Source organism: Lepisosteus platostomus, chromosome 16 (assembly GCF_059453375.1).
Source record: "Lepisosteus platostomus isolate fLepPlt1 chromosome 16, fLepPlt1.hap1, whole genome shotgun sequence".
Classification (NCBI taxonomy): domain Eukaryota; kingdom Metazoa; phylum Chordata; class Actinopteri; order Semionotiformes; family Lepisosteidae; genus Lepisosteus; species Lepisosteus platostomus.
Genome location: NC_142626.1, coordinates 956,659 through 983,213, shown reverse-complemented (window position 1 = coordinate 983,213; position 26,555 = coordinate 956,659). Strand labels below are relative to the sequence as shown.

Below are 26,555 nucleotides of genomic sequence, written 5' to 3'. Positions count from 1 at the left end.
GTGGCCCACCTGGCCTTGCCCCTCAGAGAGGCTCCGCCCCCTACCTGATGGCTGCATGTCGTAGTGCGTGCACCAGTCCCTTCTCCCTGGACCCCTCCTCCCGCTGGGGGTCTCCGTCCCCCTGATGGCTGTTCTGCTTGCAGCTCCTGGAGTGGATCCGCCGCACCATCCCCTGGCTGGAGAACCGCGTGGCGGAGCAGACCATGCGCGCCATGCAGCAGAAGCTGGAGGACTTCCGGGACTACCGCCGCGTCCACAAGCCGCCCCGCGTGCAGGAGAAGTGCCAGCTGGAGATCAACTTCAACACCCTGCAGACCAAGCTGCGCCTCAGCAACCGGCCCGCCTTCATGCCCTCGGAGGGCAAGATGGTCTCGGTACGCCTCCCCGGGCCGCCCATCACCTCTGACCTGTGTGCCCCACACGTCTGACCCACCTGATGGACCTCTGACCTGTGTGCCCCACTCCTGACACAGCTCTGACCTGTGTGCCCCACTCCTGACCCACCTGATGGACCTCTGACCTGTGTGCCCCACGCCTGACCCACCTGATTGACGTCTGACCTCAGTGACTAACACCTGCCTCACCTGATTCCTCCCTGACCTCTGTGACTCACTCCTGACCCACCTGATTGACGTCTGACCTCTGATTCACTCCTGACACAGCTCTGACCTGTGTGCCCCACTCCTGACCCACCTGGTTGACCTCTGACCTCAGTGACTCACACCTGACCCATCTGATTGACGTCTGACCTCAGCGACTAACACCTGCCTCACCTGATTCCTCCCTGACCTCTGTGACTCACTCCTGACCCACCTGATGGACCTCTGACCTGTGTGCCCCACTCCTGACCCACCTGATGGACCTCTGACCTGTGTGCCCCACGCCTGACCCACCTGATGGACCTCTGACCTGTGTGCCCCACTCCTGACCCACCTGATTGACATCTGACCTCAGCGACTAACACCTGCCTCACCTGATTCCTCTCTGACCTCCTTGACTCACTCCTGACCCACCTGGTTGATGTCTGACCTCTGACTCACTCCTGACACAGCTCTGACCTCCGTGACTCACTCCTGACCCACCTGGTTGACCTCCGTGACTCGATCCTGCCCCCTCTGGTTGACCTCTGACCTCAGTGACGCCCTACCCCCGTACCCCCTCTCCTCTCTCAGGACATCGCCAACGCCTGGAAGGGGCTGGAGCAGGTGGAGAAGGGCTACGAGGAGTGGCTGCTGACCGAGATCAGGCGGCTGGAGAGACTCGACCACCTGGCGGAGAAGTTCAAGCAGAAGTGTGCCCTGCACGAGACCTGGACCAGGGGTGCGGGCCGGGCCGGGCCGGGGCGTGGGCGGGGAGCGGGCGGGGGGCAGGGGGGTGCGCCGATGGCTCTGTGTCCGACGCCCTGCGTGCTGCCTGTCCCGCAGGTAAGGAGGAACTGCTGTCGCAGAAGGACTACGAGTCGGCCTCGCTGATGGAGATCCGCGCCCTGATGAGGAAGCACGAGGCCTTCGAGAGCGACCTGGCCGCGCACCAGGACAGAGTGGAGCAGATCGCCGCCATCGCCCAGGAGCTCAAGTGAGGGAGGGAGGGAACAAGCTTCCGGAAGGGAGTGGGGTGGGTGGGAGGACGAATAGAAAAGAGGGGGGGGGAGACAGAGGTAGAGAGAGGGGAGGGGAGGTGTAGGGGCGTGGCTTAACCCCCAAGTGGGCGTGTCACAGTAATAGGGGCGGGGACACCCAGGCAGTTCTATTCCAGGGGGCGGGGGCTGTAACTAGGGGGAGGAGCCTGCCTTGACAACGGCCGGCTCGGCGACAGCTCTCTCTGACTCGCATTCTGCCCTTACCCAGCGAACTGGACTACCACGATGCCGCCACTGTGAATTCCCGCTGCCAGGGCATCTGCGACCAGTGGGACAATCTAGGCACCCTCACCCAGAAGAGGAGAGATGCGCTGGAGGTACTGTACAAGGCCCTGCCGCCCCGGTAGTGCCAGGAGTGCGGCGTGCGTGTTGGCACTGGTTTAGAGAGCCCAGAGACGAGAAGAGGAGCAGGGGTGGAGGCATGGAAGGAACTCGGTCTCTTCGATCCCAAACAGAGGGTGAACGCTATCCCTCGTCATCGCTCCAGATGGTCCGATTTTAGATCGGCTCTTGGGCGCAGCGCTCGCGGGTGTCCCGATTACAAACGGTAGAATGGGTCGGCCGGATCCGTACGGGTGCCGAAGGGCATCGGTGAGGTCCACCGGCGGGGCGGACAGGGCGGTGGCGGAGACGGTCGGCCGTCCTGTTGACCCCTGCGGGCCGTGTGGGTTCCAGCGCGTGGAGAAGCTGTGGGAGACGATCGACCAGCTGTACCTGGAGTTCGCCAAGAGGGCGGCGCCCTTCAACAACTGGATGGACGGGGCCATGGAGGACCTGCAGGACATGTTCATCGTGCACAGCATCGAGGAGATCCAGGTACGGGCGGGGGCAGGACGGGGAGCCGGGGGTAGGAGACCCCGGTCGTTCCCCATGAATTGCCAAGAGGCTGTTCATTTCCTGATACTGCAGTAGGGCAGCAGGAGTCAGCAGTGCTGCATCACAGCGCCAGGGCCCTGGGTTCAATTCCCGGGGGGGGGGGGCTGTCTGTGTGGAGTTTGCATGTTCTCACCGTGTTTGCATGGGATTTTGCTGGGTGCTCCTGTTTCTTCCCCCAGTCCAAAGCCGTGCTGGGAGGCTCATAGTTTTATGGGAAAACTGGCCCTGGTGGGCGTGCCCTGCAACGGACTGGCGTCCCATCCAGGGTGTACCCCGCCTCGTTCCCGCTGGTTGCTGGGATAGGCTCCGGCTTTCCTGCGACCCTGAACTGGATCGAGTGGTTTGAAAATGGATCTGGTGGTACTGGTCATTGCTTGTTCTTTTGATGTCTTAGTCGATCGAGACGTAACTGGTTTCCTGATGATGATAATTCACAAACCCCCCCCCCCACCGTAGAGCCTGATCACAGCCCACGAGCAGTTCAAGGCCACCCTGCCCGAGGCCGACAAGGAGCGCATGGCCACCATGGGCATCCACAGCGAGATCCTGAAGATCGCCCAGACCTACGGCATCAAGCTCTCCGGCATCAACCCCTACACCAACCTCTCCTCGCAGGACATCAGCAACAAGTGGGAGGCGGTGAGTGCCGGCCCTCTGTGCGCTGCTGATCTGTGCGCTGGCTGCTGGGATCCCAGCGGTGGTGAGCACCGGCGTCACACCCAGTTAGCCCAGTAAACCCTTGGCTTATCGGACTAACAGGGCAGGATTCATTCATGATTTAACAGACACTCTATTGTATGAGAAAAAAAAAAACGCTATATACTGTACACTATATGCTTACTGGACTTTATTTTTTAACATGTGCCTTCCGCGGTCAATGAAAACTGTTCCTGTGCCTTTTTATAATGCAGCTCGTCATGTCACGTGTCATGAATGCACTGTGTACTATGGCGAAACACAAGCAACTGACACACCTTTTAAGGGCACCACTGACATTCGTGAATTTGAAACTTGGGTAAAAGTTATTGCCACTTGTAATATCATCATCTCAGTCCCCGTCAGCAGATTTTGTGAGCTTGATCCGAAGACTGGAAAAGGGGAGGGTTTACTGTTTGTTAGCAGATCTCTCTCGATCGCGCTGCAGTCAATAGCACACGCAGCGGAACAACAAGACCACGCTGTAGGACTCGGGATCCCTCCCTGTTGGAAAGGCAGTGGGTTATTTAGGACTGTTCTGACATCTGACCCTTGACCCCTGGCCCCTGACCCTTATCCTATGCCCTCAGGTCAAACAGCTGGTTCCTCTCAGAGACCAAATGCTGCAGGAGGAGCTGGCCCGGCAGCAGGCGAACGAGAGACTCCGGCGCCAATTCGCCGCCCAGGCCAACGTCATCGGGCCCTGGATCCAAACCAAGATGGAGGTATGACAAGCCATCTCTGTCCCTCCCTCCCTCTCTCTCTCATCACTCTCCAGGAGATCAGACACATCTCTGTGGAGATGGCAGGTCTCTCTCTCTCTCTCTTGCTCTCTCTCTCTCTTTATGGAGATGGCAGGTCCCTCTCTCTCTCTTGCTCTCTCTCTGTATGGAGATGGCAGGTCCCTCTCTCTCTCTTTCTCTGTATGGAGATGGAAGGTCCCTCACTCTCTCTCTCTCTCTCTCACTCTCTGCCCACGCTCTCCAGGAAATTGGACACATCTCTGTGGAGATGGCGGGATCGCTGGAGGAGCAGATGAACCAGCTGAAGCAGTACGAGCAGAACATCATCAACTACAAGTCCAACATCGACAAGCTGGAGGGAGACCACCAGCTCATCCAGGAGGCCCTGATCTTCGACAACAAGCACACAAACTACACCATGGAGGTGTGAGCTCAGACCCGCCCGGGCCCTCCCTCTCTCTGCTCCTGTCACACTCTCTCTCCGAGCCCCTCTCACTGCCCCGTCTCTCTCCAGCACATCCGCGTGGGCTGGGAGCAGCTGCTGACCACCATCGCTCGCACCATCAACGAGGTGGAGAACCAGATCCTGACCCGCGACGCCAAGGGCATCAGCCAGGAGCAGCTGAACGAGTTCAGGGCCTCCTTCAACCATTTCGACAGGGTGAGGAAGAGGAGGGTTGGGGAGGGAGGAAGGACAGGGCCTCCTTCAACCACTTCGACAGGGTGAGGACGAGGAGGGGCAGGGAGAGAGGAAGGACAGGGTCTTCTTCAACCACTTCGACAGGGTGTAGGAGAGAAATGTCAGGGTGGGCAGGATGTGCGTCTTTACACTAAGGGTGGTGGGAGCGTGGAGCAAGCTGCATGGTGTTGAAGCCAATGCTGTAGCTTTTTTTTCATGAGATGGCTGGATGAGATCCAGGGATCAATGAGCTACTGCTGACCAAGCAAGCTGGACAGCGTCTCCTGTGGCCTTTCTGGTGTTCTGTGTGAAACAGAAAGAAGGTGGGGAGAGAAGGGGGGTGGGCAGGAGGAGGGAGGGAAGGACAGAGGTGACTGAAAGCAGAGATGTTGCTAAGGACTTGAGATCAGAAAACCTTCATCCAGTAGCAGCTAGAACTGCCTCACTGGGTCAGCCAAGCAGGACACCACTGGATGAGCTGGAAACCGCTCAAGACTGGAGCCATCCACAATGCCTGTATTAATACTGTCCGTGTGCATTCATTACTGACGGAACGTGATCATAATCTTTATTGTTGCAGTGTGCTAAAAAGTCATCGTCTCCAAGCTCCTTACAGAACGCAAGTTTACATTCGAAAAGCGTCGCAGTGAAATAGAACTGAAGAACAAAGTTGATACAACAGCTGAAACAATCCCCCCCCCCCCCAACTCCACCCAAAAAAAGTCTGAAGTTTGAATTTAAAAGCTCCCAATGAGACGCTCCGCTCCAACGCGCTCCATCCTCCCCAGAGTGCAGACGAACCAGGGGCCACAAAATGACCAAGAGCTGAGCGCAGGTCTCTTGAAGGGGAGGCAACCCGTAACCTGTGTGTCAGACAGTGCAGGGCTGAACCTTGACTGGAAGCCAGTGCAGGGACTCCAGGCTGGGTGTGAAGCCCTGAATTCTGAACGCGCACCCTGTAAGTTCAGTGTGGTTCCGGGAGCTGCGGGCAGGGAGGGGGGTTCTGATCTTGCCTATCCCACAGGTGCGCAAGCTTTCAAGTCACTTCCAGGGAGTATTCATTTCCAGACTGAAGGAACAGGCCTGTCCCATTAAGACACGGGACAGCAGCAGCCTGTAGTCTCCGATGTCACTGGTGTGGCTCTGGCGTGAGTGTGTGTGTCTCTGTGTGCCCTGTGATGGACTGGCGTCCCGCCCGAGGGGTACCCCTCCTTGAGCCTGTTGCTTGGTGGGAGTCGGTGACCCCCGAACTGGGAGAATGTGTCGGCGGATGGGGGGATGGATGTACCGGCGGGTACTCGCGTCTCATCCTCTGGGCACTCTGATGGACGCCTGCCTCTGTTTGTTTGGGTTCTCCGCAGAAGAGGAACGGCATGATGGACCCCGACGACTTCCGCGCCTGCCTCATCTCCATGGGCTACGACCTGGTGAGGACCGGGCCCGACGCGAGCTGCCCTGCCCCGTGTGCTCAGTGCCCCAGCAGGGGGAGCCAATGAGCCACGCGGGGCTGGCACGGCCCCGTGATTTGCAACGTCGGTCACAGCAGAACTGCCCCCTCTGTCCTTGACTGGCAGGGCTGCTTCTCCTTCCTGACACAACAGCAAGTGCTGCAGCTGTCAGGAGTAAATTCCTCATGACCATGCCCGACCCTGTCTTAGTGTAATTGCTAAACCGGTCCCTTAAATTTTGCTCCAGTCTATGAATGATCTAACCACCACCGCATTTTACAGCTAAAGCCATGTAATTATTTATTTACATTCTCTACCTTTAGCCTGCAGCCATAGTGCTCTGCAGCTCCGCAGGTGTGAGCCTGGCCAGTACCTGGAGGGGAGACTCCTGGGAAAGCTGAGGCTGCTGCTGGAGTTAGTGGGGCCAGTAGGGGGCGCTCACTCTGCGGTCTGTGTGGGTCTAATACCCCGGTTTAGTAAGGGGGACACTGTACCGTAAAAAGGCGCTGTTCTTTTGGATGAGACGTCAAACCGAGGTCCTGACTCTCTGTGGTCGTTAAAAATCCCAGGGTGTTTCTCAAAAAAGGGGTGTTACCCCCAGTGTCCTGGCCATATTCCCCCCTGGCCTTCACCCCTCATGGCCTCCTAATAACCCCCCTCTCTGAACTGGCTCCATCACTCTGCTCTCCTCCCCACTGAGAGCTGGGGTGTGGGGAGCGGACTGTGCCTCACCCAGGTGGGGGGACACACTGGTGGTGCTGGGGGTGGTTGAGTATCCAGAAAAGAGCTAGAGCAGCTCCAGGAAGTGTTATCAGGACTGTTCTGTGACACAGTCAGCACTGTGTATGAAGCACAGACCCTGGTGCCCCCCTGACTCTCGCTGTGCCGCCCCGCAGGGTGAGGTGGAGTTTGCCCGCATCATGACCCTGGTGGACCCCAACAACACGGGCGTGGTGACCTTCCAGGCCTTCATCGACTTCATGACCCGCGAGACGGCCGAGACCGACACCGCCGAGCAGGTCATGGCCTCCTTCAAGATCCTGGCGTCCGACAAGGTGAGCCGCGCGGGCCCGCCGCCGCCCCCCGCCCCGGTCTGGTGGGCGCTGGTGGGGGTGGTGACCACCTCTCTCCGTCTCCCTCCCTCTCCCAGTCCTACATCACCGTGGAGGAGCTGCGCCGGGAACTGCCCCCCGAGCAGGCCGAGTACTGCATCAGCCGGATGACCAAGTACGTGGGCACCGACGCCCAGCCGGGCGCCCTGGACTACATCTCCTTCTCCAGCGCCCTCTACGGGGAGAGCGACTTGTAAACAGGCCTTCGGCCCCGCCCCCACTCCCGTGCCCCGCCCACCCGCCCCCTTTCTGCCCCGCCCACCCAGTGTAGCCCCGCCCCCAAACCCATCCCCCTTCCCTCCCACAGCTCCGCAGCACACACCCAGGGGAGGGAGCGGAGGTCTTGGTCGGATCGCCGGCCTGGATTAGACTTGTCAGACGTGCGCAGGGAGAGCCACTCCGCTGGGGACACGCTCCTAGACCCCCCCTCCCTTCCCCCTCCCTCTCTTTCGTCCCCCCAGCCCCCCTCAATAATTTAAAAATCTCAGTTTCGAAAATCCTCCGGGCAGCAGAAAAAAAAAAAACCCTGGAACCCCACTAGAACAGACGAGCCATTCAGACCACGGTACCGTTTCTGTGAAGGCGGCATGCCCTCCAATCAGAGGGCTTGAAACGGTACCCACAGACACAGGGATGCTGGGTACCGCCTCTCCAGTAGAGACGCCAGGCAAACCGCCTGTGCTCATGGGAGGGGAGGGCGGTGGCAGGTTTTCCTGCAGAGCTCGTTTTTATTTGTAGAGCTGTTAGCGTCCAAGGACAGGCTGAGCAAACCTCCCCCACCCCCCCCCCCCTCCCCACCCAGCCTGACAGCAGGACAAGACCGGCGGCGCGAGAGGCCGGCCAACGGTTTTGGCGCCTGCATGCGGTGTTTGTTTTAGAAAAGGTACGTCAGGGATCCCCCCTCCACAGAACCACGGAGGAAAATCACGGATGTCTTAACGCTCATAAGGACACAGCACTTGCAAGTGAGAACTCAAAAAGTGAGAGAGAGCGGGTAGGAGGAGCTGAAGGAGGGGAGGCGCCGAGATGAGGTCGTGCGTGGTCGCCACGGTGACCAGGAGGCTGACCCGAGCTGTACCAAATCACAGAGAGAGCAGGGTGGGGAGGGGCTTATGGGGGGGAGGGGCTTGAAGGCACCAGGAAGTGAAAGTAGGCCAGAAGAGGAAGTTGTTCTTCAGGATCAGAAAACGACAGAAATCCCTTTGCAAAGGGACACGTGAAGGTTTACAGCCTACTGTGTGCGAACAGGAGTGCTTGGCCCCAGGCCCACACCTTGAGTCCACCTGTCACCCACTGGCACCCCCCAGGGTACAGGCTGAGAGCAGGCCAGGGGCAGGGGACTGCAGGACAAGGTGACCACTGAACCAGCACCTCCAACCCCTCCCAGACACCACCAGCCTCGTTCAAGCCACTGTGTTACTTATCTTTCAGTCTCCTAGCTCAGACACTGTCCGGCCGAGCCCCAGTCCAGTAGGTGTCGTAGGGCAGCAATCAATCCTCCATTTCGTATGTCACGAACGGTCAGGAAGTCAGAAGTGAGTTTTCTGAACTTCAGCGACAGGAGGACCATTCAAAATAAAATGTCAAGAGCTTCCTTTACTGCACCAAGCACCTGCTTCTGTGATCACAGGGGTTCACGTCTGGGGGCAGGTGGAGATTCAGGGTGCCCTATTAGACTGCCCCCTGTTCTGATCCGGAAAGGCCCGTCTTCAGTGCACTCCTGTTCTAAAGGACTGGACCTTGTGGGTCCTGTGTCCAGCTGCTGCCACTCCCTGCTCCAGGAAAGGACGGCCGTCTGGGACCTGGAGACGGGGCTCCCCCACCCCCCCAGGCTCGGCCAGACCCCCTTTCACCTGCTGTCTCTGTGTCCCCCCCACCCTCCTCCCCCTCCCTCTCCTCCTCCTCCTCCTCCTCCTCGCCTCGCTCCCGCTGTGAGCACAGGGGAGCCTTAACGAAATCGCACAGGGAGAGACGGAAACACTTTCTTGGAATAAATCACTAACATAAAAACTTAATAAAAAATTTACTGGAAAGCCTTGTGCTGTGTCCCCATTTCTCTCCTTGAGCATCCAGTCACACAGAGAAGGGTCCTGTTAATAAGATTGTGGTCAGTGACACAAGATGAAGGACAACTGGTTAAAGTCATCTAACTGTGGCCAGTCATACATACTGTACAGTGGTCAGCTAGACCAGTCAAATGTACTAATGGTGTCTTAAGAGTGATCAGCACCACTGTAACACATTCATAAAGTGGTCATAAACCTTCATAGACTGGTGAAGTCTAGTTTGTCTCGTTTGACCAACTGGCCTTCATGTGGTCCGTCAGGTGGTTACAATACATTAAACAACAGGGCACAGGTCCTATGACAGCTCACTGGAGTAAATACGCACAGTCCATTCAGGATGGCCCCTTGACTCGCCTTGCTGACCACTACTGGGCGTTTCCTACCTTCATGGGCTCTGCACGATGGACTGCTCTGTGCTCCACTACACTTGCCTGCGTAGGGTGTTTTCCACCTGACTGCACCGTCTCTGCTCGGTGGACTGCTCTGTGCTCCACTACACTTGCCTGCGTAGGGTGGTTTCCACCTGACTGCACCGTCTCTGCTCGGTGGACTGCTCTGTGCTCCACTACACTTGCCTGCGTAGGGTGGTTTCCACCTGACTGCACCGTCTCTGCTCGGTGGACTGCTCTGTGCTCCACTGCACTGCACTGCCAGTGTCCCAGTGGGGGCTGAGCAAGGCAGGACGAAGGGAGCTGTGCTCTCGGGGCAGGCCGGGGGCGGTCTCTCCAGTATCAGCTCTCCTCGGGCCCGGCCAGCAGGTGCTGGGGGTACTCCAGCCCGCGGTCCTGGACGTACTGGAGCCAGCGGGGCTCGTCGCCCGGATGGGTGAGGTAGCGCCTGCCCTGCCGCTCCTCGAATTCCCGCAGGTCCAGCCACAGCTGGAAGTCCTGGAGCCGGGGGGGACACACAGAGAGGGACAGGTTAGAGCTGGGGGGGCAGCCCAGAGCTCACATCCGAACCACAGGAGACAGGACAAGGAGACAAGGTACCCTGGACAGAACAGCGGTCCATCACAGGACACACACTCACACACACCCTGGACAGGACAGCGGTCCATCACAGGACACACACACACACCCTGGACAGGACAGCGGTCCATCACAGGACACACACACACCCTGGACAGGACAGCGGTCCATCACAGGACACACACACACACACACCCTGGACAGGACAGCGGTCCATCACAGGACACACACACACTGTGATGAATGCAGCAGGAGATTTACCTGGAGCCAGGGGTGTCCCAGGGCCTTGCCCACGCTGAACCTTCGCTTCACGGCCACCTGCAGCAGGTGGCTGATGAGGCTGATGGCTGCAGGCGGTGGAGAGAAGGACACGCGGGCCGCGGTGAGGGAGGCTCTGTCCACGAGCCCACCCCCCCCTCAGGCATTTCACAGCTGAAATCATCCCTCCGGCCATCTTCTGACCCTCAACCGACAGAGGCTCATGGGGGAGCTGGAGTCTATCCCAGCAAGCAACGGGCGCAAGGCGGGGTACACCCTGGGTGGGACACCAGTCCACTGCATTGCGCACACGTTCACACCGGGGCCAGTTAACCTCCCAGCATGTCTTTGGACTGTGGGGGGAAACCCCACGCAAGCCCACGGGGAGGGAACGTGCAAACTCCACACAGACAGCACCCCAGAGCGTGAACTGAAACCAGCGCCCCAGCAACGCTCACCCCTGCACCTCCGGGCCGCCCACAGAGGCTGAAATCCGTCGGGATTCAATTTACTGAACCGGGCGGGCGAGAGACCCCACCGTCAGTCTCGCCCCGCTGTGGGGCTTCGCTCCGGTTCGGAAATTCTGGTCCAGAGGAAACAGCGCCCCCTGCTGCTCCAACATCTGCACGTCCAGCAGCAGCCTAACCCTCACCCAGCCCCTGTGCTGCTCAGGCCCAGCATCTCAGCTGACCGATTCCCCACCGGATTCCCATCGGGAATCCTACTCCACTACACAGCTAGGCGATTTTGTTCCAGGCACCTACTGCTCTTTGCGTAAACCACTTCCCCCTCCCATTTCCAACAAAAGGGGCTCAGTTCCTTGGCTCGGGCTCCTGGCTGGCGGCCGCCCACGTGCCCGTCAGTCACGACCGCCCCCCCCCCCCCGCCCGGCTCACCTTCCGGGGAGACGTGCGCCCAGATGTTCTCGGGGTACATGAAGGCGGCGCTGCGGATCTGCTGGCCGATGTCCTCGTCCTCGTTGAAGGGGAAGGTGCCGCTCAGGCTGACGTACAGCACCACGCCCACCGCCCACATGTCCAGCGCGCGGTTGTAGCCGTGGGCGCCGAGCACCTCGGGCGCCAGGTAGGCGGGGGTGCCCACCACCGAGCGCCGGAAGGACTTCTCCCCGATGATCCGGGCGAAGCCGAAGTCGCACAGCTTCACCTGGGAGAGGAGACGGAGACACCCTTGAACATCGCCGGAAACGAGGCAAGTCGGAGCTTCGGAGTCTCGCTGGAGGACTGGCAGGGCCCGTTAAGATCTGGGCCCAGCGAAGACCCAGAGCGGAGGCACCACAGGTGCTGGAGTGGTGAGCAGGGTGCTGCCCGCTCGGAGGCCGGGGGTCTCCACAGCTGCTCGCGGTCAGAGTGGAACCGCGGCCCCGGTTTCTCCGAGGGGTTATTCAATCTTGCCCTCGGAATAAATCCGTTGAGGTTACAGGACGATTTGACCAATTCCCCCCGGAGCACAGAGTCGTGGACTCCCGGGGAGGTAAGTCGCCGCGCTGTGATGTGAAGCGGCCCTTCCTGCTCACTAGTCCCGGGCCTGGCTAGAGCACTCTGGTGCACGAGAGAATGACAGACGTTTCACCACAGAGGTGTTCCAACTTGATCTGCTGGTGTGTGTGTGCCCACTGAGTTCACAAGGAAATTGTATTTGTCGGCAAAACCGTCTGGAAGTGGAGAGAACCGTTTCTAGTGGATTGAAAGAGCTGGATTCACAAGCCTGCTGGTTTACAGCGTCTAAGGGCTGCCAACGCGTCACCGTACGTCTCGTTGCCTCGTTCTGAATCGCAGGACAAATATAAAAATAGCCTGGCAGCTTCCCTTTAAAAGGCCAATTCCTGTACGTTTAGGAACTGAGCACAATTAAACCCGTTCCTGGGTCTGTTCAGGTGGAAATAAACCAGGGGTGCGATTCCCCTTGTCCAGGATCGGGTGCCCCTGAGTTAGTGGTTTACTTCCGGGTTACACAGTGCATGCGGTGACCTCTGACCTGTGGGAAAGGGTCAGGAGAGGCCAGCAGGACGTTCTCGGGCTTGAGGTCGCAGTGGGCGACGTTCTTGAAGTGCAGATAGCGCAGAGCCTCCAGGATCTGTCAAAACAAAACCGAAACCAGAAACGGGGTGCTTGGTCTTCCCACAACGCCGAGCAGAGGAGACCAACCCCAGCAGTCCAGACGGCGCACTCCGCCCAATTAGCACGGTGGACTGACCTGAGTGACCAGGAAGCGGGCAGTGCGCTCCGGCAGTCGGCCCCTCTCGCTGGACAGGATCATCTCCAGCATGTCACCATGGAGCTTCTCCATGACAACGAAGATGTGCTCGGGGGTCTCGAACATGCCCTCTAGGTTGACCACCCCAGGGTGATGGAGGTTCTGAAAGAGAGATGGACCGGTCATTTGGCAGACAGAGAGAGGTGCTGACAGGTGAGTGGGCGGGGCTGTGACAGGTAGGGTGGGCGGGGTCGATAGGGGCGTGGGTGTGGCTGTGACGGGTGGGGTGGGCGTGGCTGGGCTGTGACAGGTGGGGAGGGCGTGGCTGGGCTGTGACAGGTGGGGTGGGCGGTGCTGACAGGGGGAGTGGGCGGGGTTGTGACAGGTGGGGTGGGCGGTGCTGACAGGTGGGGTGGGCGGTGCTGACAGGTGGGGTGGGCGGTGCTGACAGGGGAGTGGGCGGGGTTGTGGCAGGTGGGGTGGGCGGTGCTGACAGGTGGGGTGGGCGGTGCTGACAGGGGAGTGGGCGGGGTTGTGGCAGGTGGGGTGGGCGTGGCTGGGTGGTGACAGGCGGAGTGGGCGTGGTTTGGCTGTGACAGGTGGGGTGGGCGGGGCAGTCTCACCTGGAGGATGGCCACCTCGTTGCGCAACTGGTACTCCTGGCGACTGGGGAAGCGGCTCTTGTCGATGGCCTTCACTGCCACAGGGCGCCCCGACTTCCTGTGCTTCCCTGGACAGAGAGACCAGTCAGAGGGCGAGGGAGGGAGAGGCGGGGCCCCGCTCCGCTGGCACAGGGGCCGCAGGATCCCAGCCCGGCAGCTCACCTCCGTACACGATCCCAAACTGCCCCGATCCCAGCACCTCGTCCGCAAAAATCTGATACACTGTGCTGATGTCCACCTGCGGGGAAAGGCAGAAGTGGGAACAGGGGCTGTCCATGTAATGGGCTGACAGGTCACAGGTCAGAGGTCAGGACAGGCTGAAACTCAAAAAAGAGCTGCCTGCCCAATTCTGCTACCTGGGGTGGACAATGGGCACTCAGGACAGACACTGGGCAATCAGGAGAGGCACTGGACAGACAGTTTGGGCACTGGGCAGACAGGACAGACACTGGGTACTCATGACAGACACTGGGCACACAGGACAGACACTGGGAAATCAGGAGAGGCACTGGACAGACAGGCTGGGCACTGGGCACTCAGGACAGACACTGGGCAGACAGGACAGACACTGGGAAATCAGGACAGACACTGGGCAGGCAGGACAGACACTGGGCACTCAGGGTAGACACTGGGCAGACATGGTGGACACTGGGCAGACAGGACAGACACTGGGCACTCAGGACAGACACTCTCACTACTGAACGATTTCATGGCTACATTCAGCCTCAGCCTTCACCCTCAGATGGACAGGCGGCAGACCCTCTCCCCGCTGAGACCACGCGACCCCGCGGAACAGAAGCCCCCACAAGGGGGTGGGCGGCGGCGGGACCTCGCGCTTACCGGTCTGTCCTCGGCCCGGGAGCCCGTTCCTGCAGCGGGAGAAGAGCAGGCGGATACAACAGCAGCCCACAACCCCCGCGCAGGGCGGTCCCACAGCCCCACCCCTGACAGCCGGACCCATCTGACAGGAGTCCGGCTCTCTAGGCCAGCTGCCCTGTGTCTACACTCATGTTTCAGCAAACCAGGGGAACATTCTGCTCTGGACGGAGATGCAGCACCCCATATGCCCCCCACTCACCCCCCCCAGGAAGTGCTGAAGACCCCCCGTTTCTCTCGCACTCTCCGGAGAGTTAATCCTCAGAGGACTGAGTCAGACCCTGGGGCCCTTCTGTGTGGAGTCTGCATGTTCTGACCAGATCATGCCCCCACCCCCGCCCCTGCTTCCCGAAGACGTGACCCCACTCACCCTCGCGGTCCTGGCCCAGTTGGGCAGAGCCGTGGACGGGCATCAGGGCCTGGCGGACGGCCCGTTCCCACCCCAGGGCCTCGCCCCCCGCCGCTCCGCTCTTGGAGACGCAGTAGGTCAGGGAGCTGGTGACCAGCTCGAAGGAGTGACCGCCGGCGTCCCCTGTGGCCACAGAGAGGTGACCAGGGCCGCGCACCTGCAGGATCTCAGACAGGGGCAGCTCCTGGGGGACAGGAGACGGGCGACAGGAGAGAGAGAGCTCAGGCAGAGACAGGAGAGAGAGAGCTCGGGCAGGGACAAGGGACAGGGGACAGGAGACAGCAGAAAGCTCAGTCAGGAACAGAAGAGAGAGTTCAGACGGAGACAGGAGACAGGAGAGAGAGAGCTCAGACAGGGACAAGGGACAGAAGACAGGAGAGAGACAGCTCAGGCAGGGACAGGAGACAGGAGAGAGAGAGCTCAGTGCTTTCAAGCCATGATTCGTGAATCGAGGGGGCAGCAAGCAGGGACCGAGAACAGGGAGTCATGTCTTTACACAAAGGGTGGCAGATGTGTGGAACAAACGCCCAGAGCTGTGTGGGGTTCCTTCAAGAAAACAACTGAACAAAATCCTGGAGTCAGTCAGCGACCGAGGAAGCCAGTGTTGATCTTCGAAGACGAGGTCACTGCAGGCACACAGGACCACCAGGTCCGCAGGAGCAGCTGCTCAGGCGCTGGGTTTTTAATTACTGCACACGAGGACCGGACCCCGCCGGCCGGGCTGACCGCGCACTCGGTACCAGGCAGCCCGCTCACCTTGTAGAACTTGGTGCCGGTGTCGTTCTGGAACAGGGTGATGCTCTTGCTGTCCAGGTGCCAGTAGTGCCGTTTCCTCTGGGGCGCGGAGGAGGGGGGGAGAGGGTTTAAATCAGGACTACAAAGTGCCCCCCCTCCCCCAGCACCACACACACACACACACACACACACACACCCTGACACTGACTCACACACATACCGTCACACACTCTCAGACACTCAGAATCACGCTCTCACGGGCTCACTCACAAACACACACGCTCAGTGGCCGGGCCGGGACCGCTCACCAGCGGGTCGGCGCAGGTGTGGTGCAGTAGCCAGCCCTCCCGCAGCGTGCCGCTGCCTCTCCTCTTGCACTGGCGCACCGACTGCACCAGGCGCATCAGGGGGATGTTGCTGCTGAAGCAGGGGCTGTGGAGGAGAGGAGCAGGACCTCAGACCCCACCCCAGCTGAGCAGGCGGACATCCTGCCACCCGCTGTCAGGGGCAGCCGAACTCATACTGCTGCTGCACATTTTGATTTTTTTCTTTAAGGCAGTTTTACAACATAAAGACAAGTAATATCCCAGGGATGTTTAAAATAAACCTGTTGTCAGGCCTGTCTGCTATAAAGGCCCCGTCCACTGTGCCCTGCCCACGCACCACCTTCCTGCCCGGGCCCCGCCCCTTCCTGTGAAAGCTCTTACCTGATTGGTGACCCAAGCCCCCCACCCACACACCACCTTCCTGCCCAGGCCCCGCCCCTTCCTGTGAAAGCTGTTACCTGATTGGCGACCCAGGCCCCGGCCCCTCCTCGTCAGCAAACGGGTCTTGCTCGAAGCTGGGCTCCTCGCTGGCCTCACCGGTCAGACCGGAGGCCTCCTCTGCATCTGCGTTTGCGCTCAGGTCTGCGTCTGCATGTCAAAACAGATGGTTTCAGGCACTGCGGTCGAGCGCAGCAGAGATCTCCGCCTGTGAAGAGAGGGTGCCGGGCTGGCATGGGGGCACCTTCGGGGTCCGGGGCCCTTCTGTGTGGAGCCTGTGCGTTGTCCCCTGTGCATGCATGGGATTTCTCCAGGCACTCCGACTGTGTCCCGCTTCCCAGACACGGCAGGTCAGGGGTGACCAGCTACTCCGCTCAAGGGTGGGGTTTGCGGGGAGATTCTGGGGTGCAAGCGCAGGAGCTCAGGGCCACGCCCCACTACCTGCAGGGGGTGGGGTGGGGGGGCGGTACCATGACCCCTGCTGCCCAGCCCGGACGCGTGGGGGCGAACTCTCACACAGGGGAACAGGGTACGAACAAGAGGAGGCCCAGCCGGGACTCACTCCTCATCTATCTGCCCGCTGGCACATTCCCACCGGATCCGAGTCCCGGACCAGCGGCCGAGCCAGGCAGGTCATCCTCAAGCACCCCCAGCGCCCCCAGCTGTGACCCACGAATCGCCTCGTTCCCGTTTCATTCACCGGACCAGCTGGGGCAAACTGGGTGTCTCCTTCACTTTCCTGGGTCACAACCGGGGAACGAAAAGGGATGAAGTCTCTGTCCAGTTACACAGAGAGTTGTAGGTGTCTGGAACAGCCCGTCCAGCCAGGCTCTGGGCTGCTTCAGGAAAGGGCAGGTGGACAGTCTGGTTCCCTAAGGCCCCAGGTGAGCCTTATGGCCTCTCTACGCCCCTCGGTTGCTACACACCAAGAGTCCACGACGGGCAGGGCCCGGTCAGACCCTGCGGTTCCTCACCCTGCCCGTTGGGGGGGCTCTTCTCTCCCGGGCAGGCGCTGGGCACCAGGGGGGCGCAGCTGCGGTGGCAGTTCAGCTTGCAGTCTGCAGGCAGAGGAGGCGCGCTCAGACACACGGCGGGAACGGCCATGGGAACGGGATTGGGAGAAGGAGAGGGAGTGGGAATGGGAATGGGAGTGGGACTGGGAAAGGCAAAGAGAAAGGGAATGGGAACAGGTCTGATAATGGGAATGGGAGAGACAATGGGAATGGGAATGGGATTGGGAATAGGAGCGACAACGGGAATGGGACTGGGAGTGACAATGGGAATGGGACTGGGAATGGGAGCGACAATGGGAATGGGATTGGGAGCGACAATGGGAATGGGATTGGGAATGGGAGCGACAATGGGAATGGGATTGGGATTGGGAATAGGAGCGACAATGGGATTGGGAATGGGAGTGACAATGGGACTGGGACTGGGAATGGGAATAGGAGCAACAATGGGAATGGGATTGGGAATGGGAGCGACAATGGGAATGGGATTGGGAGCGACAATGGGAATGGGATTGGGAATGGGAGCGACAATGGGAATGGGATTGGGAGCGACAATGGGAATGGGATTGGGAATAGGAACGACAATGGGAATGGGATTGGGAATGGGAGCGACAATGGGAATGGGATTGGGAGCGACAATGGGAATGGGAATGGGAATAGGAGCGACAATGGGAATGGGACTGGGATTGGGAATAGGAGCGACAATGGGAATGGGACTGGGAATGGGAACAGGAGCGACAATGGGATTGGGAATGGGAGTGACAATGGGATTGGGAATGTGAGCGACAATGGGAATGGGACTGGGAATGGGAATAGGAGCGACAATGGGATTGGGACTGGGAGTGACAATGGGAATGGGAATGTGAGCGACAATGGGAATGGGACTGGGAATGGGAATAGGAGCGACAATGGGATTGGGAATAGGAGCGACAATGGGAATGGGACTGGGAGTGACAATGGGATTGGGAATGTGAGCGACAATGGGACTGGGACTGGGAGAGACAATGGGAATGGGACTGGGAATGGGAATAGGAGCGACAATGGGACTGGGACTGGGAATGGGACGGACCCCGGGCCCCTTACCGGAGCACTGCAGGCCCTGCCGGAAGAGCCCCTTGAGCAGGCGCTGGCAGTGCCGGCAGGCCGTGGGCCGGGTGTAGGTGTGGATGTGGAACGTGTGGGGCACCTGCAGCTCCCCGCCCCCCTCGCGCCGGTCCGCCCACGCGGGGTGGCCCACCCAGGAGGGGGTCCTGGGGCGCTGGCCCGTCTTGGACTGGCTGATCTGGAGAGAGAGAGAGAGAGGGGGGGGGCAGCAGGGGCACAGGCACAGGCCGCTGGGGCATGAACCCCCCCCCATCCCCTCGCCCGGCCCTCACCTCCTCCAGGCTGCCCCCGGCCTGCGTGGAGAGGGAGGGGGCTCTGGGACGTCCCGCGGAGAAGAGGGACACGCTGGTCCCACACCTGCGCCTGGAGCGGCTGCAGTCGCTGGGGACCTGGAGCGCGCAGCGCTTGTGGAAGTCCAGTCCGCAGCCTGGGGGCACACGCACACACAGCGCCACGCGCGCCTCAGTCCGAGTCAGGCAAGCGCAGAGCAGCGCAGGCAGCTCCATATATAAGACACAGCGCCCCCTCCTGGACCAGGACTGGACACCCCCGCTGCAGACACACTGACCCTTCCTGGACCAGGACTGGACACCCCCGCTGCAGACACACTGACCCCTCCTGGACCAGGACTGGACACCCCCGCTGCAGACACACTGACCCCTCCTGGACCAGGACTGGACACCCCCGCTGCAGACACACTGACCCTTCCTGGACCAGGACTGGACACCCCCGCTGCAGACACACTGACCCCTCCTGGACCAGGACTGGACACCCCCGCTGCAGACACACTGACCCCTCCTGGACCAGGACTGGACACCCCCGCTGCAGACACACTGACCCCTCCTGGACCAGGACTGGACACCCCCGCTGCAGACACACTGACCCTTCCTGGACCAGGACTGGACACCCCCGCTGCAGACACACTGACCCCTCCTGGACCAGGACTGGACAGCCCCCGCTGCAGACACACTGACCCCTCCTGGACCAGGACTGGACAGCCCCCGCTGCAGACACACTGACCCCTCCTGGACCAGGACTGGACACCCCCGCTGCAGACACACTGACCCTTCCTGGACCAGGACTGGACACCCCCGCTGCAGACACACTGACCCCTCCTGGACCAGGACTGGACACCCCCGCTGCAGACACACTGACCCCTCCTGGACCAGGACTGGACACCCCCGCTGCAGACACACTGACCCCTCCTGGACCAGGACTGGACACCCCCGCTGCAGACACACTGACCCCTCCTGGACCAGGACTGGACACCCCCGCTGCAGACACACTGACCCTTCCTGGACCAGGACTGGACACCCCCGCTGCAGACACACTGACCCCTCCTGGACCAGGACTGGACACCCCCGCTGCAGACACACTGACCCCTCCTGGACCAGGACTGGACACCCCCGCTGCAGACACACTGACCCCTCCTGGACCAGGACTGGACACCCCCGCTGCAGACACACTGACCCTTCCTGGACCAGGACTGGACACCCCCGCTGCAGACACACTGACCCCTCCTGGACCAGGACTGGACAGCCCCCGCTGCAGACACACTGACCCCTCCTGGACCAGGACTGGACAGCCCCCGCTGCAGACACACTGACCCCTCCTGGACCAGGACTGGACACCCCCGCTGCAGACACACTGACCCCTCCTGGACCAGGACTGGACAGCCCCCGCTGCAGACACACTGACCCCTCCTGGACCAGGACTGGACACCCCCGCTGCAGACACACTGACCCCTCCTGGCCCAGGACTGGACACCCCCGCTGCAGACACACTGACCCCTCCTGGCCCAGGACTGGACAGCCCCGCTGCAGACACACTGACCCCTCCTGGACCAGGACTGGACACCCCCGCTGCAGACACACTGACCCCTCCTGGACCAGGACCGGACAGCCCCGCTGCAGACACACTGACCCCTCCTGGACCAGGACTGGACACCCCCGCTGCAGACACACTGACCCCTCCTGGACCAGGACTGGACAGCCCTGCTGCAGACACACTGACCCCTCCTGGACCAGGACTGGACACCCCCGCTGCAGACACACTGACCCCTCCTGGACCAGGACTGGACACCCCTGCTGCAGACACACTGACCCCTCCGTGACCAGAACTGGACAGCCCCGCTGCAGACACACTGACCCCTCCTGGACCAGAACTGGACGCCCCTGCTGCAGGCAGAGCGCCCCCAAGTGTGGGGTCACATCCCTCCTGGCTAGAACAGTCCCCTGGATCACATTCCCCCTGCAGAACATCAACAGCTCATCACACTTCCACGAAAGCCCATCCTGCCAGGAAAGTATTTCAGGACCTCCTGGGCCTACCTTCGCACTTTAGCCCCTGGCGCACCAGACCCCAGAGCATCTCCCCGCAGTGATGGCAGAAGGTGGGCGTCCGGTAGGAGTGGACCGCCAGCGCGTGAGGGCACAGCTTCAGCGCGGTCAGGGAGGCGGAGCCTGTGAGGGAGGGGGCGGGGAGGCAGGAGAGGAGCTGTCCAATCAGAGCACGGCCTCCCCCGGGCACACCGGGCCAATCAGGTAACGCGGCGCAGGCCGGTGGGGGAGGAGTCACAAACAGGAGCAAACAACTCCCTCTTCCAGGGCAGGTCGTTAGCGTTGCTGAATTAGGTAATTATTCCAGAATTAAATATGGAAGTGCACTAAAACAATTGCAAAATATGGTCATTAGTTGATGTAACACATCAATTTCCCTACGGGATTAATAAAGTATTATCTAGTTAACACCGGAAACCATTACTAAGAAAGTGATAGTTTCCTCCTTTTCTTTCCTAATTGCTTCCTGGCTGGGGGAGTGGCCGTGCGACGCCGCCCACCTGACAGCACCACCTCGATCAGGTCCCCCTCCTGCAGGGCGTCTCCTCCGCTCAGCCTGCGCAGCACGTTCTCCGACCCCGGCTCGTGACGGAACAGCAGCACCTTCTCCCCCAGCCCGGCCACACTGCAGTCAGGAGCCTGCGGGGACACGGGGACGCGGGGACACACAGAGACACAGAGAGAGACACACAGGGCCACGGGGAGACACAGGGACACACAGGGGCACAGAGACACAGGAGAACATAGGAACAGTGACACAGAGACACAGGGACACAGAGGAACAAGGACACAGAGGGAGACAGGAACACAGAGGGACACAGGGGAACATAGGAACAGGGACACAGGGGCACAGGGACACATAGGAACAGGGACACAGGGGAACAATAACACAGGGACACAGGAACAGGGGGGCACACAGAGACAAAAAGATGTTACTGCAGGACCACTGCGCCGCCCCCCAGAGACATTACAGTCCTGCGCAATTCAGCGCCCCGCCAGAGGGGCGGCGCCGTCACCCCGCCCGACACGACCAAAACGTGCGCTGCGCCTCTTCGGGAACCCCGGGCTCCAGTCCGTTAGCGACACAGCCCTGACTGGAACGGGGGGTCCACCCTGGAGTGGGACAGGGCAGCTCAGGGAAAGCGTTTCGGGGGCCTCAGTGTTCCTGGGCTCTGAGCAGGGCAGGGCAGATCAGGGCGGGCAGGACGAGGCGCAGGAACGAGGCCCCCTGAGCCGCCGACAGCGCCGGGGGCCCACAGGCCTGGCTGAGGTGTGCAAGGCAATGAAAAACACCGCAAAGGGAAACGAAGCACGAACGCTTCATTTCCTGCCCTCGGCTCTCCCCCCCCACTGAGAGCTGGGGTGTGGGGAGCGGACTGGCGCAGCATCCGGGTGGGGGTGCACGCTGCTGGGGGTGGAGGGGAACCCCGTGACCTGTGCCGAGCTCGGAGTGGGGTGTCCAGAAGAGAGCCGCAGGGGCGGAAGGATTGTTATTCTCTCGTTCAAGACGCTCGCTCTCCCAGCCCCCCCCTCTCTCGGCTGCCCACCTCTGCAGTGGAAAGTCTGGTGGGGGGGGGGTGCGGGTGCGAGAGAGCGCTCTTCGGCAGCGCGTGGGAGCCGGCGGGCGGAAGGCTGAGCAAACCACATCCCCCCCGCCCGGCGACGAGCAGCTGCAGGGCTCAGCTCGACCTGCTGCAGAGCGCCGGCCGCCTCTCGGAAAAGACACGCGCCGCCCCTGGACTGCAGCTGCGCCCCCCCGGCCCCCCGCCCCCCCGGCCAACGGCTGCAAGCCAGTCACAGGCACCGAGTCTATCCCAGCAGGCAACAGGGGCGAGGCGGGGTACACCCCGGGAGGGACACCAGTCCATCACAGGACACACATGCTCACACCAGGGCCAGTCCATCACAGGACACACACAGACACACCAGGGCCAGTCCATCACAGGACACACACAGACACACACACACACTCACACACTCACACCAGGGCCAGTCCATCACAGGACACACACACTCACACCAGGGCCAGTCCATCACAGGACACACACAGACACACACACACACTCACACACTCACACCAGGGCCAGTCCATCACAGGACACACACACTCACACCAGGGCCAGTCCATCACAGGACACACACAGACACACACACACACTAACACACTCACACCAGGGCCAGTCCATCACAGGACACACACACTCACACCAGGGCCAGTCCATCACAGGACACACACAGACACACACACACACACACTCACACACTCACACCAGGGCCAGTCCATCACAGGACACACACACTCACACCAGGGCCAGTCCATCACAGGACACACACAGACACACACACACACTCACACACTCACACCAGGGCCAGTCCATCACAGGACACACACACTCACACCAGGGCCAGTCCATCACAGGACACACACAGACACACACACACACTCACACACTCACACCAGGGCCAGTCCATCACAGGACACACACACTCACACCAGGGCCAGTCCATCACAGGACACACACGCTCACACCAGGGCCAGTCCATCACAGGACACACACGCTCACACCAGGGCCAGTCCATCACAGGACACACACAGACACACACACACACACACACACACACACACACACACTCACACCAGGGCCAGTCCATCACAGGACACACACACTCACACCAGGGCCAGTCCATCACAGGACACACACAGACACACACACACACTCACACACTCACACCAGGGCCAGTCCATCACAGGACACACACACTCACACCAGGGCCAGTCCATCACAGGACACACACAGACACACCAGGGCCAGTCCATCACAGGACACACACGCTCACACCAGGGCCAGTCCATCACAGGACACACACAGACACACACACACACACACTCACACACACTCACACCAGGGCCAGTCCATCACAGGACACACACACTCACACCAGGGCCAGTCCATCACAGGACACACACAGACACACACACACACTCACACCAGGGCCAGTCCATCACAGGACACACACGCTCACACCAGGGCCAGTCCATCACAGGACACACACAGACACACACACACACACTCACACACTCACACCAGGGCCAGTCCATCACAAGACACACACACTCACACCAGGGCCAGTCCATCACAGGACACACACACTCACACCAGGGCCAGTCCATCACAGGACACACACAGACACACACACACACACACACACACACACACACACACACACACACACACACACACACACTCACACCAGGGCCAGTCCATCACAGGACACACACACTCACACCAGGGCCAGTCCATCACAGGACACACACAGACACACACACACTCACACCAGGGCCAGTCCATCACAGGACACACACAGACACACCAGGGCCAGTCCATCACAGGACACACACAGACACACACACACACTCACACACTCACACCAGGGCCAGTCCATCACAGGACACACACACTCACACCAGGGCCAGTCCATCACAGGACACACACAGACACACACACACACTCACACACTCACACCAGGGCCAGTCCATCACAGGACACACACACTCACACCAGGGCCAGTCCATCACAGGACACACTCACACCAGGGCCAGTCCATCACAGGACACACACAGACACACCAGGGCCGGTCCATCACAGGACACACTCACACCAGGGCCAGTCCATCACAGGACACACACAGACACACACAGACACACACACGCACGCACACACACACAGAGACACACACACTCACACCAGGGCCAGTGCTCCCAGAGGACACTTAACCCACCATCTTGTCTGTGGACTGTGGGAGGACACCGGAGCACCTGGAGGAAACCCACAGGAACGCAGGGGAACATGCAAACTCCACACAGACAGCGCCCCAGGTCCGGAATGGGACCCGGGGCCCCAGCGTTGCGAGGCTGCAATACCGACCCCTGCGCCAGCTCGCCGCCCTGCTGGAATACCAGTCTGGTGTCCCACACCGGAGGAGCCGCGGCCCCCCGATCACACGCTGCTCCCCCCCGAAATCAATGTCGTTCTCCCGGTTTTTGGAGGTTTCCTGCGCCTCGGAGCGGCACCGCGCGCGCCCGCGCGCGCCCGCCTCACCTTCCTCTCGATCATGTCCGCCGCCAGCCTCCGCACGGCCGGAACGCCGAGCTGGGAGCCGGGCACGGACACCACGTCCCGGAACAGGCCGATCTGGAGCTGCAGCAGGACGGGGGGGCGGCGGGGGGGCGACACCGACATGGCGGACAGCGGGCCTGTCCAGAGAGAGAGGGGGACACAGGTCAGAGCAGCACAGCCCGGGCTGGGGAGGGGGACCCCTGAGCTAGGGCACGACACTGGGGGACCCCTGAGCTAGAGCACGACACTGCGGGACCCCTGAGTTAGAGCACGACACTGGGGGACCCCTGAGTTAGAGCACGACACTGCGGGACCCCTGAGTTAGAGCACGACACTGGGGGACCCCTGAGTTAGAGCACGACACTGCGGGACCCCTGAGTTAGAGCACGACACTGGGGGACCCCTGAGCTAGAATATCATACTGAGCTAGAACATTATATTTGAGGGGGCCCCTGATCTATAATACTATTCTGGGGGACCCCTAACCTAGAACATTACAGTAGGGAAGCCCTTAACTGTAACACTACAGTGGGGAACCCCCGATCTCCACTATCCCACTGAGCTAGAACATCACAGTGGGCGCCCCAAGACTGAAGACACACCAGGGAAGCAGCAGGGGTGCAGACACACACAGGGGGCAGGAACGGAACCCCACAGAGGAGACCGGACCCCCAGAACCGCTTCAAGCAACTGGAAAGCTACCAGCTCAGGTCAGGGGCACCCACAACGAGCTGCGCTGCAAATCTGGGTCACCCCCCCGCTCCCCAGCAGCTGTCTTACTGAGAGTCAGAGCCCCCCAGGAGGAATGATGCCCACCAGCACCTACCGCAGAGCCCGGAGTCCGGACTGTCCGTCCCTCGCCCTCCGCGCCCGGCGTCCATCCTGCCAGCGGTCCCCGTCCCGGGTCCGCACGCCTCTGCGCTCCGGGTCTGGGGGGGCTCGGCCCGGCCTCGGCAGCGGAAGAGCCGTCTGAGTCAGACACAGAGACACAGAGACACGGAGACGCAGCGCTGTCAGCGCGCTGCAGACACGGGCACACTGAGCCGCCGCGTGCAGCCGCGCGGCTGTTAAACACACACACACACACTGCACCGCACACACGCACACTCACATGCGCACTCGCACACCACGCGGAAAACGTTACGTAGGACACAGGGCCTTGCGCCACATCTAGCTCTGACGCTCCGGCAACCTGCTCGAAGGACACCACCAGGCCGGCCTGTTGCAGCCATCCGCCGCTCCGTGTGTAAAGCGCCTCATGCCGTCAGTCCTAAAGGCACAGCCCTCGGGACCCAGGCTGACTGCCGGCCCGGGCGTTGTCCTCTGAAACCAATTTCTGCCCGGTAACTGCTAAGGGTTTGACCTCCACACAGGATGCACATAAAGAAGCAACCCTTCTTCAAAGTGAAGAGGAACCTCACTTCGCCTCAGGAGGACGAGAGTCGCCTGCCTGATTCAGTCTGGTCTACTTTAGTTACATCACAAACAGGGAAGGACGCAGCATGGCCCTGGGCGAGCTTCAGGACTCCCCTGTGCAGGAATCAGGCCACAGCCCTTGGAAACACGGCACTCAGCCTGCAGAAGAACTCCTTCAGAACGCAGCAGCTCAGAAAGCCAAGCGCGCCCAGTAGCGTCAGGCGTGCAGGGTTAACAGACGTACAGCCCTCCTCCCCCCCCCCTCCCCTGGGGGCCCGGCCCGTCTGTCAAGATCGCCCCCTGGTGGCCAGAGGCGAGCTGTGACGCAACTCCGGTCCGCCCGCCTCCCGTTGTGAGGTCACGGTGAGGTCACGGTGACGTCACAGAGGCTGCACTGCAGTGGGCAAAGGCAGAGGGAGGGCG

General features: G+C 60.8%; 3 protein-coding genes across 8 annotated transcripts in view; 1 reads left to right on the top strand and 2 right to left on the bottom strand.

The window, feature by feature from the left end:
• LOC148646576 (alpha-actinin-3) overlaps nucleotides 1-9,226 on the top strand; it is a 29,790-nt gene extending 20,564 nt beyond the window's left edge. Inside the window, exons 10-21 of one of the 2 annotated variants that reach the window (XM_088608722.1) lie at nucleotides 144-374; nucleotides 1,173-1,320; nucleotides 1,425-1,575; nucleotides 1,848-1,956; nucleotides 2,315-2,455; nucleotides 2,972-3,154; nucleotides 3,802-3,936; nucleotides 4,199-4,378; nucleotides 4,469-4,615; nucleotides 5,995-6,060; nucleotides 6,978-7,136; nucleotides 7,232-9,226. In XM_088608722.1, the coding sequence (XP_088464848.1) occupies nucleotides 144-374; nucleotides 1,173-1,320; nucleotides 1,425-1,575; nucleotides 1,848-1,956; nucleotides 2,315-2,455; nucleotides 2,972-3,154; nucleotides 3,802-3,936; nucleotides 4,199-4,378; nucleotides 4,469-4,615; nucleotides 5,995-6,060; nucleotides 6,978-7,136; nucleotides 7,232-7,390 (1,809 nt within the window). In that variant the 3' untranslated portion in view covers nucleotides 7,391-9,226. Of the gene's footprint in view, nucleotides 1-143; nucleotides 375-1,172; nucleotides 1,321-1,424; nucleotides 1,576-1,847; nucleotides 1,957-2,314; nucleotides 2,456-2,971; nucleotides 3,155-3,801; nucleotides 3,937-4,198; nucleotides 4,379-4,468; nucleotides 4,678-5,994; nucleotides 6,061-6,977; nucleotides 7,137-7,231 lie in introns of those variants that run through there. The other variant, XR_015927589.1, reaches the window with a different exon arrangement.
• Nucleotides 9,200-26,464, bottom strand: prkd4 (protein kinase D4). 5 transcript variants are annotated; one of them, XM_088608708.1, is made up of 19 exons: nucleotides 25,543-26,464; nucleotides 24,699-24,853; nucleotides 21,099-21,237; nucleotides 20,590-20,721; nucleotides 18,532-18,686; nucleotides 18,239-18,437; nucleotides 17,120-17,203; nucleotides 16,166-16,295; nucleotides 15,690-15,813; nucleotides 15,403-15,480; nucleotides 14,608-14,830; nucleotides 14,202-14,230; nucleotides 13,524-13,599; nucleotides 13,323-13,429; nucleotides 12,700-12,861; nucleotides 12,481-12,579; nucleotides 11,382-11,649; nucleotides 9,643-10,146; nucleotides 9,200-9,283 (listed from the first exon to the last, which is right to left on the bottom strand). In XM_088608708.1, the coding sequence occupies exons 1-19, from the start codon at nucleotides 25,595-25,597 to the stop codon at nucleotides 9,267-9,269; spliced, it is 2,736 nt and encodes a 911-aa protein (XP_088464834.1). In that variant the 5' UTR covers nucleotides 25,598-26,464; the 3' UTR covers nucleotides 9,200-9,266. The 5 variants fall into 5 exon arrangements, with proteins under 5 accessions (XP_088464834.1, XP_088464835.1, XP_088464836.1 ...); XM_088608709.1 differs by having other exon boundaries at nucleotides 9,691-10,146; XM_088608710.1 differs by having other exon boundaries at nucleotides 9,763-10,146.
• Nucleotides 17,209-18,225, bottom strand: LOC148646575 (uncharacterized; the record flags this gene model as incomplete). Its single annotated transcript, XM_088609372.1, has 1 exon — nucleotides 17,209-18,225. A coding segment is annotated over one exon (1,017 nt), but the record flags the coding sequence as incomplete, so codon positions are not given.
• Nucleotides 26,465-26,555: the final 91 nt, after the last annotated feature.

Bases quoted from the DNA above. Each gene is read 5' to 3' on its own strand.
- prkd4 (XM_088608707.1), bottom strand. From the start codon at position 25,597: ATGGACGCCGGGCGCGGAGGGCGAGGGACGGACAGTCCGGACTCCGGG. The intron at 14,831-15,402 runs GTGAGCGGGCTG...CCTGTCCCCCAG, and splicing joins CCGGCACCAAGTTCTACAAG to GAGCTGCCCCTGTCTGAGAT. The intron at 12,580-12,699 runs GTCAGTCCACCG...TTGTTTTGACAG, and splicing joins CCCGCTTCCTGGTCACTCAG to ATCCTGGAGGCTCTGCGCTA.